This window comes from Neovison vison, chromosome 3, assembly GCF_020171115.1.
Source record: "Neovison vison isolate M4711 chromosome 3, ASM_NN_V1, whole genome shotgun sequence".
NCBI classification, from domain to species: domain Eukaryota; kingdom Metazoa; phylum Chordata; class Mammalia; order Carnivora; family Mustelidae; genus Neogale; species Neogale vison.
The window spans coordinates 168558501-168570885 of NC_058093.1; the positions used below are offsets into that span (position 1 = coordinate 168558501).

General features: G+C 38.3%; 2 protein-coding genes across 2 annotated transcripts in view; both read right to left on the reverse strand.

Annotated features, from left to right (window-relative positions):
• PSMA8 (proteasome 20S subunit alpha 8) overlaps positions 1-11764 on the reverse strand; it is a 41302-nt gene extending 29538 nt beyond the window's left edge. The window contains 3 exon segments of the mRNA XM_044241001.1: positions 163-289; positions 11398-11679; positions 11681-11764. Of these exon segments, the coding sequence (XP_044096936.1) occupies positions 163-289; positions 11398-11679; positions 11681-11764 (493 nt within the window).
• On the reverse strand, positions 6613-6912 carry LOC122901944 (transmembrane protein 258-like). The gene has a single exon (XM_044241002.1). It carries the CDS (start codon positions 6903-6905, stop codon positions 6681-6683), a length of 225 nt encoding a protein of 74 aa, XP_044096937.1. The 5' UTR covers positions 6906-6912; the 3' UTR covers positions 6613-6680.
• Positions 11765-12385: the final 621 nt, after the last annotated feature.

Below are 12385 nucleotides of genomic sequence, written 5' to 3' on the forward strand. Positions count from 1 at the left end.
TCTGTCAAATAAATAGATTCTTAAAAAAAAAAAAAAAAAGAAAAGAAATGGAGCATATCTCCATGTGTTGCATAAGTGTAGCAGGATGACTGAAGGAGGGGCCAACTGTGTTACCCTACTACACTATGATACTCTGTATTATTATTATAGTTCTATAAGTACCTGCAAAAGCCATGCAAACATGGTCATCAAGGGCACAAATTTTCCTTACAGTTCTTTCATCTTGAAGCTTGGCAACAGATTTTTTTTCTACTCCAAGCACAACTATATTAGTACCTCGGATTCCAACCTGTCAAAACAATTAAAAAAACATAATTAATTGTCAGTTTTAACATTAAAATGAAGTTATCCCAACACAAGACTTAGAGGAAAAGACGTTTCCTTAACCATTCAGTAAAACTGAGAAAAGTAGACTTCTAAGAAAACCGCTGCATAGGTGCAGGATTACTAGAAGTCCATTCTCCAAAAACAAACCAAAGAGGAAAAATAGGTGGAAATTGGAAGAATATACCACCAATGCTGAAACTACATGAATGTCCTAAACTCAAGCAATACACCTGAAGGTATATACAGAACAATTTTAACCAAAATGAAAGAAAATGCTGGAAATCCATATGGATTACTTAGAGAATGAGCAATATGAGTGCTGATAGCATAAATAGTATGGAAAATTAAGTAAATAAAATTCTGAAATCTCTCCCAAGTATCTCACAATCTGGAGGGACAATGCTCGGGGGCTATAAGCAGCCAAGGGAAAGACCAAATGCCTTCACTACAGTTACTGATCAACAAAAACTCTAATCAAACATGAATACAACAAGACGAATCACTATTGTTCCTCCCTCTATCCCTTCCCTTGGGAATAAAGTAGGAAAATGTCTAAAGAATAATGTATAAGGATACTAGTTCTCAAACTGGGACTTCTGTGGAAACATGCCCATATTCTCAGGGGTTCAAGAGTAATAGACGAGAAGTTAAATTCTGTATTACACTGGTAGTCTAAATATTTTGATACGGTTATTTGCGTTTATGATTGCCTTGTAGCCAAGTGTGATATTAGTACTAATTATGCAAACAGGTGGGCTCTGAATTAGTATCATTGAAGTGGAAATACAGAATAGGTTAAATACAGAACTAGACCTGAGATTACATCTTCCAATTAAATAAAATTTAAGACAACTTATCAAGGCTTTTGCTCTTACCGTTCCCTCACTTCACTGCAGTCTGTCAATTAACCTGATAGGCCTTTCCCTAATCATCCTCTCTAAAATCAACAACTCTCCCTCAACATTCCCACTTTCATCTAAGAGACTCATGTTGAACTTTATAACCTACAGGGATTACGAATTAAAACTTCCAACACAGAGTATCTAGAAAATGTTTGTTTGTTTATTAAAGTTTTTTTTATTTATTTGAGAGAGATAGAGAGAGCACAAACACGGGGGAGGAACAGAGGGAGAGGGATAAGCAGACTCCCCACTGAGCAGGGAGCCTGAGGTGGGGCTGTGTCCCAGGACCCAGGGATCATAACCTGAGCTGAAGGCAGACTCTAAACCAATTGAGCCACCCGGGAGCCCTAGAAAATGTTTATAATAAAAATCCCAATATCAAAGCCTTTTGTATGGCCATACCACCCTGAACGCACCCGATCTCGTCAAAGCCTTTTGTATGTGGGTAAAATTATTCTCACAAGAAAATTCATAATCTCATTTTATAAAATGAAATAAAAAATTAAGTATGAATTAATTCAAGAAGCTCAAAAAGGAACAAAAGTATTTAAACTAAGCTTACAAGGTGAAATAAGGAACAAGCAGAAATTAATGATTATGGAAAAAACAATAAAATTGATAAGTGATGCCAAGAGACAGTTTAAGTAATAATGAAGAGATGTCTCAGTTAATCCAGCCAAAAGGGGCAAAGTGTAAAAAATTATATACAACTGTGAAAAACCAGGAACTTAAAAATTATAACCCTAAGTTAATTAATGTGAAAACGTGAGTGAAAAGGATGACAAACTAGAAAAATTAAAAACCGCCCACGTAGACTCAAGAAAAAATAGAAAACACAGTCTCTCTAACAAACATGGAATAATTTCAAAAACAAGTCTCATGCTTAGGAAGTTCATGGATGAATTTTTCCTGATCTTCTGTTACAGGTAACTCCTATGTTATTTACATTATTCCATGCATGGGATGCCTAGGTGGCTCAGTCAGTTCAACTTGGGATTGAGTCCCACTAAGGGCTCTTGGCTCCGTGGGGAGCCTGTTTTTCCCTCGGCCTGCTTCCCAACCCCTGCTTGTGTGCCCCCTCTCTTACTCTCTGACAAATTAATAAATATATCTTTAAAAAATCTTTAAAAAAAATTATTCCATGGTACAGATCAAAATGGAAATGTTCCTAACTCTGTTTTGGAAAGTTATATAACAATGTTAAAATCTGGCAAATAAAACATTTTCTAAATAAAGAAAAGTATTAATGATTTTTCACTTAGGAAATCTCATGTCAAAAAACAAAACAAAACAAAAAAAAGGAAAGCTGATACCAAAATTCTAAACAAGATGATTACAAATAGAATCTATGAATACAGAAAAACATGCCTGGGTGGCTCAGTTGGTTAAGCATCTAATTCTTTTTTTTTTTTTAAGATTTTATTTATTTATTTGACAGAGAGAGATCACAAGTAGGCAGAGAAGCAGGCAGAGAGTGAAAGGAGGAGGAAGCAGGCTCCCTGCCAAGCAGAGAGCCTGATGCGGAACCCGATCCCAGGACACTGAGATCATGACCTGAGCTGAAGGCAGAGGCTTAACCCACTGAGCCACCCAGGTGCCCTTAAGCATCTAATTCTTGATTTCAGCTCAGGCCATGATCTCAGGGTGGTGGGTTTGAGCCCTGCATCAGTCTCCATGGTCAGCACAGAGTCTGCTGGAGATTCTCTCCCTCTGGCCCTCCCCCTGCTCGAGCTTTCTTTCTCTGTCTCTCAAATATAAGAACAAAAAATAAATAAATAAAGAAGGAAGGTGAGGAGATATGGGGATGTATGGGATTTTCCCTTTTTTGGTAACTGTGCCTGGTTGTAAGTAGCCCATTGATTAGGTATGGCCTATGGATATTTTGAGATGGGTTGCTTGATGGGCCTGCCTGGTTTCAGCCAGGGGGTTGGGAGTCACTGCAAGTCCTTTGTCTTGATTACATTTCCACTGCTCAGGCCTATTGATGATCTCTATAAAACTGGCAGGAAGAAATCATCTGAGAAAATGAGTCACCATCCATTCCACTGTTCAAACCAAAAACTGGGTTATCCTTTATAGCCCCTCCTCTCATACCATCCATTTCCAATCAATTACCTTGTTTTTGTCCATTTTACCTACAAAAGTTATCCAGCTCCCCATCAACACTCTAATACAAGGAACCATCATTTCTTGCCTGGACTATATATGACTGCATAGCCTAATAGGTTTCCCACTTTCTACCTTTGTTCCCCCCTTTCCATTCTCCCATCCCCATCCTATATTGCTAATCAGTCTTTACAAGGCTGCCAGGGTGAGCATTTAAAAACATCAGTAGGGCCAGATTACTCTACATTAAATATTCTTCCACAGCACTCCTCTGCAATTAGAAAATCTTTTTAAACTCTTTAGTTGTGGCTATAAAGTTGGGCATGATCTAGCTCCTGCCTACTTCTCCAATGATATGTCCTTGTTATTCACTATACTCCAGCCACATTACCTTCTTTGAAGACTTTTTCCAAGCACAATTCTGTTTCCCTCTTCTGAACTTTCACATGTAATATTCCCTCTGCCTGGAATGCTTCTCTTCCTATTTCAAGTCTCAATTCCAATTTCACCTCAAGGAGTCCTTCTATGTTATTCTTTAAATAACAACCAATTCTGTTCTTTCAGTCAGCACATTTACAATTGTTTATTTATTTTATTAAAAAATTTGTTTTAAATTTAAAAAAATTATTATTTATTATTATACTTGTCTCTCCAAATAGTAGTATCTCTGAGGGCAAGGAAACAATCAGAGGAATCTAGAAAGTGGCACGTTCCACTGAACAATTAACATAGTCTCTTCAAGAAGTCAAAGCCATGAAAAAAGAGATGCTGTTCAAGAACGAAACAGATACCTAAGGGTTAAGCATAGTACACGGACTTTAGATTCAGACTCAACACAATTACAGAATGACTTTTTGTGAGCAATGAGGAAAATCGGAATGTAGACTATTACAAAATATGAAGGAGTTTTTGTCAATTTCATCAGGAATGATAACGGTCTTAAGAGACAACTTTATTGAAATGATGAAATATCTTGTTATCTGGGATTTGTTTTGAAATACTCCACTTAAGGTACACCTGGGTGTCTCAGTCATCTGCCTTCAGCCCAGGTCATAATCCTAGGGTCCTGGGATTGAGGCCCGCATCAAGCCCTGCATCCGGCTCCTTGTTCCGTGAGGAGCCAGCTTCTTCCTCCCCCTCTGCCTGCCACTCTACCTGCTTGTGCTCTTTCTATCTCACTGTCAAATAAATAAATAAAATCTTAAAAAAATACTCCACTGAAGAATGAATTTTAATCTATATCTCACACTATAAACAAAAATTAACTCAAAATAGATAATAAATTTAAATGTAAAATGCAAAACTATAAACTTTTAGGAAAAAATACAGGAGAAAAATTTTGGGATCTAGGCAAAGGGTTTTTAGAATTGGCAGAAAATGGATGAAGTATACAAGAAGTCCTATGTATTCTTTTTTTTTTTTCCTTAAGTTTATATATTTAAGTAATCTCTATACCCAACATGAGGCTCAAACTCATTATTTCTTACAACTGCACGTGAATCTACAATTATCTCAATAAAAAAATCAATTAAAATTATTCTGCTGGAAAGAGGGAAAAGTTGGGGAAAGATATAACAGATTGGTAAAATGTTGGTAATTGTTGGAGCTGGGTAATGGGTATACAGAGGTTCATTACGGTATTCCCTTTATATCTTTGTGTGTTCAAAATATTCCATAATAAAAAGTTAAAAATAAATAAAATAAACACAAAACAAACAAACCTTAAATTTCTCTACTGGCCTTTTCTCACCAACAATTTAAACACATGCTAAAGTCTCCCTTATCTTAAACAAATTCTTAAAGACTACTTCACTTCAATCCCATCCCTCTCTGAATCTCTATGTGCTTTTGGGTAAATTGGAAGGGGAGATGAACCATGAGAGACTATGGACTCTGAAAAACAATCTGAGGGGTTTGAAGTGGCGGGGGGGGTGGGAGGTTGGGGTACCAGGTGGTGGGTATTATAGAGGGCACAGCTTGCATGGAGCACTGGGTGTGGTGAAAAAATAATGAATACTGTTTTTCTGAAAATAAATAAATTGGAAAAAAAAAAAAAACCCAAATATTGTCATCATCCTTCAGCTGATGGCAACATGGTTTCTACCCCCACTCCTCCCAGAGTTTAGTCAAGGTAGACCACACACAGGTAATTAAGGTCCCTCATGGTTGTAGGTTATGCTCTACACAGTCCATTAGTCTATGGTCTACATTTCTTCTTTTCAAGAGAAGAAGAATACTCAAGAATACTTATTCACTTCACCTTCAACATATATTTTAAGCAGGTGAGACAAATGATGCACTTCAAAATTACTATCTCTAGTCCATATCAATCTCCTGAGTTCCAAACATGTATATTTATGTATACTCATGCCTCACAGTCTCTGTGGGTCAGGAGTATGGGCATTTTATCCTCTAGCTTAGGGTCTCTCCCAGACCTGCAATCAAATTGCCCTCCAGGGCTACACTTATCTCGCTCATGATGATCCATTTCCAAGCTCACCTGCATGGTTGTTAGATTCAGTTCCTCACTCATTGCTGGGACTCAGTTCCTTGCTCAGTTCTTTGCTACCCTCCATGGTGCAACTAAAAATGGCTGCTATGTTCCATAAGAATAAGCAAGTCAGAATCAAAGAGGATGAGCAAGACATAAGTCACCATCTCTTTGTAACTTAACCTCTGAAGTGACATCCCATCACTTTTGCCTATCTGGATTCCTAGAAACCAGTAACTAGATTCAGCCCACATGCAAGGGGGAGAGGACTACACAAAGGCATGAGCACCAGAAAGTGGGGATCATTGGAGGTCATTTTAGAGATTACCTACTATAGTTTCCACAGCATCTCAACCTCAACAAGTCTGAACCTCAATCCTTCAGCCAAACTTAGAGCTTCATATGCTCTAAAAAAGTGGCAGGGCCATTTACTAAGAGGCTAAATCCAGAAGCAGAGGTACTATCTTTGACTCCTTCCTACTCTCCTCTCCCCACCCACTGCCCCAATACCATCTAAATAAGCAAATTGTTTCAACTATACCATTTAAGTTTCTCTGGAATCTGCCTTATTCTCCTTTCTGTCCCAACCATAGTAAAAAGGATTATGTTTCATCTGGATTGCTTCAAAGACTCCTACGTGGTTTCCCGACTTCCAGTCTTGATATTATCTAATCCACTGACCACACTGGAGTCTGAGAAATATTGAAAAATAAAAATATGAAAAAAAGAAAATCGGAATGTCCCATTCCTCTACTTATTGGGAGCAGTGGATGGGACACTTTCAACAACAGTAAAAAAATTAATTTACAAAAGCAGGAATTCAGTGAAGCCGCCTGGCTGGAACCCTTGGGAGCTCATACGTAGATGCCAACCCAGAGCAGCAGGAAGAGGACTCCAAAACCCATGAAGAGCGAGGCCACCAAGGAGATGAGGAGCTCTTTGTAGATATCCCGAGTGTATTTGGTGGAGGTAACCTCATAAACGAAGAACCAGGCCGTAAAGAACATGCCAATGGCCAACAGCACCACGGTCAGATGAGGGAAGACAGCAGGGTTCACTGGGCTGGTGTATCTGCTCATGGCCTCGAGCTCCTAGGGGACAGCATGAGATCAGAGCATTTTGCCAGGCACGGGGTCATCCGCCGCTCCGCCTCATTCCTCCACTTAAAAGCTTGTACTAATAAGGAGCATTTCTCACTAAGCAAACTGAGACAGCACAGAGCTGGACCTGAACAGAAAGATCTAGGGACTGTAATATCTACTCTTTGCATATTGGCCTTTTGCTCTCTTAATAAAGAGAAGCTTTCTCTGTTACAGGAAAAAAAAAAAAAAAAAAAAAAAAGATGGCCACTAGCAATCTTGGACACACATCCCAACAGCTGTCCCAGAGGAAAAAAGCTACCACTATCCCTAGTTTAAAAAGTCCTAAGGATGGACTTACACTGGCTAGATTTCAGTCACATGGTCATCATTGTGTCCAGGAGGACAGAAACTATGCATTATTCTATCTGGGTCACGAGTACCTCTGTGGTTGGTCAAATGCAGTCTGTTACTAGAAGGATAAATCGGTAAAAATCTAGAGAATGACAACAGATATTCTTATTTCCTTAAAATCATTCTATGATCCAGCCCCTCTTTCTAGCTTTATCTCTTCCTGGTTTTACATTGCTTCAGCAATCTGGAATGCCTTCCAATTCATAGAATATAATTGTCTCTTGCTGGCTGGTCTTCACATGCTATTTCCTTTGTCTAACATATACTCTTCCTTTTTCCCACTTTCAACCTATCATCTTTCAGGTGTCTATTTAAATATTACTTCCTCAGGAGAATCTTCCTAACACCTAGAGTTCCATATACTGCCCCATTCTCTCCCCATCATAATACTCATTTAGGCCTTGCTGAGACTATTTACTTAATCATCTAATGTGCCTTTTAGATATTAAGCTCTCTGAGGATAGGGAGTGAGTCTTATTTATTCTGAAACCCTAGGACCCAGCAGTATGTTTGGCATACATAAGTGTTCAACAAAAACATCCTGAAATAATAAATGAATGCACTGGAAAAATCACAGACAAAAGTGAAGGGAAAAGTAAAATGAAGGGATAGTAAATAATAAGAGCTATCTTTTGTTAAATATCTGCTGTGAACCAGACACTGTGAAAGATGTTTAACACGTATTATTACCTCATTTAATTCTTTCATCAACCCTACAAAGCAGGTATTATTTTGGTACCTATTTTACTATTAAAGAAACTCCAGCTTAAATAAATTAATTGCCTGTGTGATATATACCTGGCTTCCACATTCAAGATATGATAGCTAATTATTAGACAAATATTAAATTGCATGATACAATGCAAAGAGCAGAGGCTTTGGAACTAGAAAAAATTAAGTGTGAAGATGGGCTCCATCACTTTCTAACTGGGGATTAAATACTATCCTTAACATTACATAACATACTAAAATACTTGGTACAAAAGAAATATTACTTAAATATTACTTAAATGTTTACTTCTTACCTTGCCCCTCCACTGTAGTATATCGTGTGATAAAAATACAAGTGGAATTATGCTACCTGATTTTTAGGACTTTTTTTTTAAAGAATTTATTTATTTGTCAGAGAGAGAGAAAGTGTTTGAGAGAGAGAGAGAGGCAGCACAAGCAGGGGGAGCTGCAGTTAGAGGGAGTAGCAGGCTCCCCGCTGAGTAAAGAGCCCAACAGGATACTCAATCCCAGACCCCAGCTGAAGGCAGACACTTAACTAAGCCACCCAGGCATTCCTATGCTACCTAAATTCTTAAAGACCTTATTATCTAGTTGCTGTGAGAAGACCATTAAGTATACTTAAAATTGAAGTGAATATGAAACCAAATAGTAGATACTCTAAAATGCTATGTGGTACAGACTTTAAGTTCAGAAAAAGAATAAGAGTCACAATGGCTGGAGCAGATCCAGAAGGCTTCATCAAGGAGAAGAAATGAGCAGTTTCTTGGAGGATACAAAAGCAGTTTCTTGGAGGATACAAAAGAGGATACAAAAAAAAAAAAAAAGTTTCTTGGCATAAATAAAGGTGTTTTCTCCTCTACCCACAAACTTACGTGAGTAAAACCATGAAGCTGCCCCTTTAATTAAAGAGGGTGGATAAGGATTATGGAAGACAGTGATGGCCAGAACGTGAAGCTAAGATTTGAAAAAGCAGTAAAGAGGGAGGCAGTAACAGTTTGGGGTCAGGGAAAGGAGAGAATGAGTAATGGTAATAAATCTTACCTTTTTCATGGGAAAACTGTAAAGGATTCATTGTTTTTTTTCCTAAGAAGAAAGGTATTACCTCTCCAAAATGTTATTAAAACATATTTTTCATTTACAGAAAAGGAAACTAAAGCAAAAAGTAAAGAGGCCTCTTGCCTCACTTCATGCTATAAGATAATCACCAAGAAGGAAGTAGAACCCAAGCCTTTAATTGTGGTCCCTATAACTTCTTGTATTACTAAATAATATTGCATCTACACGTCATGCTACGTTTATGCTACTCGTCATAACAAATGTTGCTTATAGGCAGAATATATATTTTGTAACATATTTTAATAAACAAGTGCCATTATAAACTTTACCCCATATAAAAGGTCATAGCACCCTCAAGGAAACACAATGAACAACTCCATACAAAGATGCAAATTATAATTTCAGAAACCTGAGACAAAAACTGTCTCATCCTTCCAATGTATCTTTAAAAATGCCCACTATAGGTATTTTTATATCCATACCCTTTTACAGCTCATTACAAAGGAACTATCAATCAGTTCTATAGCATTCTTAAAACATTTTAAATGAGCCAGTGTGGCTTCTTATTGTACCCCAGTCTTCTCCCATTACTTTCTTTATTTTAGGCTCTAAAACTTGGGCATTATTTTCTAACCATATGCTTCATGCCTTGCTGGGGATTATATAACTTTTTGTTTTTATCAAAATGGTACCCTTTTGGTTTAAGATACATCAGGCTTTTCTTACATTTACAATTCTAAAAAAAATTACTTATAAAACAGAAGCAAAACTAGAGGGCCCAATTAAATAGAAAAATAGTTTAAAAATGATAAGATTCTTTCTAGTGTTATTTTTTTTTACCACTTTACATTTGATAGATTTATAATAAAAGTGAATTATTTCCTTCCATAATTAAGTTGGTATGGAAAGTGAGGAAAATAGAGACACTGCTAGATCAGAAATGCACAGTGTATTCTCATATCTCGTGTTTCAATTTCCAAAATATACAACAAACATGCTCATGAAATTTGAGAGATTTAAAAAATTTGTATCCTTCAGGGATGCCTGGGTGGCTCTGTCAGTTAAGCATCTGTCTTCTGCTCAGGTCATGATCTCCGGGTCCTGGGATCAGGTCCCTGCCTCTCCCTGCTCAGTGGAGAGGCTGCTCTCCCTCTGGCTGCTGCTCCCTCTGCTTGTGTGCTCGTGCTCTCTCTCTCTCTCTCTGACAAATAAATAAAATCTAAAAAAAAAAAAAAATTGTATCCTTCTGAATTCATAAGTTAGGATTTAGAAGATCTGGGGTAATAGATCCTTGGTCACTATGGCAATTTTGTCCTTTTTAATTTTTATAAGTCACCATGATTTTTTAAAAAAGATTTTATTTATTTATTTGACAGACAGAGATCACAAGGGGGGGGGAGCAGGCCCCCCGCGGAGCAGAGAGCCCGATGTGGGGCTTGATCCCAGGACCCAGAGATCATGACCTGAGCTGAAGGCAGAGGCTTAACCCACTGAGCCACTCAGGCGCCCCTAAATCACCATGATTATTAAATGTAATTAAAACTTGTCAGGATTACTGCTACCTTGAATATTTAAGTTTTCAGAAATATGGATACTTAAATGTAAAATAGGGTACAATCTCTCAAAGAATTCCAGCATTATTTGAACAACAAACAAAAATGTGGCAAAAGAACACAGATTTTTGGGGCTTAGAGCCTCTAAAAGGCTGCCAAATATTTGGTTGAAAATCTTAGGACAATTACTTTCAACAGGAGGAACTGTGTGATAACCGGCTTAGCTTTTTTGACCATTTCTTCACCAATATATTCAATTTTACATTGATTTGTCCCTATTTCAGGAGGCAGGCATGGCCTATTTTTAATGTAATTACCATTAAACAACAGTACCCACGTGAAGGAACTATTACTTTTCCGTGCATCTGTGGATTCCCGAGGAAGCCGATCTTGTGCATCCAGAAAGGCTGTTACTAAGCAGATGAAGTTTTTTCTTCCCTTATTGTTAGACACAGCATTAATGTCTCTTCTAAAATCAAGGCTTCCACTCACACCCTAGTTCTGTGTCTATAGCTATGGTTTTTCGAAAGCCGCTGCACACCATGAAATCTACCAATTTTTCAGAATTGGCATATTTCTAATTTCAGAAAGGGCATCTCTCTCGATAAAAATTAGGAATCGATTCTCACAAGTGGGAGACTCTCCTTTTCTGACCCCCCTCCATCAGGACCTTGGGTTGGGGCAGCGGGGTGAGGAAGGCACGGCCGGGAGCAATGGTGGAGAAACTGATCGCTCACCGCGGTGGATCCTTTCTTTACTGCTTCCTGGGCATATTCCACTTGGAAAAGGTGTCCATCTGGGGAGAAGACAGTGATTGCCCGGTCATACCGAGATGCCATGGCCCAGGCCGACGCCAATTCCTGTGGCGCCAACGACGCTACCTCTGGAGAAACGCGTGTCGAGTCTTGCCGGCTGCCACGTGCCACCCGGAAGTGCTTGCCCAGAGCCTCGCGATGCCTCCCGGAAGTGCTCGTGCTCGTACTGCGAGATGCCCTCTGGCAGTCCTGGCGTCCACCCCCCCATCGATGCCACTGAAAAGTCTTTTTGTTCCGCCTGCCTGGGCATGGCTGTGCTTGTGAGATGGCAGAGTTCCTCTGCTACCATTAGTGCTTAGTGCACTGTTCCCAGTTCTCCCACTACAGTGTTGCCCTTGGGATGGTGTTAAATCACTCCGGTTTTAAAAATGACACTCAAGGCTAGGGCTTCACGGAGAGAAATTCGAAGATATTTCGGTTTTTGCAAGCCGTCAGAGCACCAGTGGTAAGTTAAATTTCAACCTCTTCACTTTAGCTCCAAATTGCAAATTTTCATTTCGCTCTCTCACATATCTTACGTCGTTTTAAGTCAAGGAAATAAATAATTTTCAAAATGGTGGTTTTTTTTTTTTTTTCATTTTCTGCCTTGTGAAAGAGAAAATTTTTGTTTTCTGCTAATGACAGGAATTAAGATGATACTAATTTAATCAAATACATTTTTAAAAAGCCCAACTTAGCAGTGTGGCTTTGGGTAGGTATATTTCATTTCCCTAAAACCTACTTTCCTGACCTATAAAAGGAGGATAAAAATACTGACTTCACAAGGTTGTTGTAAAAAGCAAATGAAATAACCTATTACTGTATGAAAGCATTACTTATCACAGATAAGCACCTGAAAAATGTTAACTCTTGTTATTAATCATTGAGCTAACTAAAACGTTTATTCTGTAAGAGAGAAATTAGGAAGAAT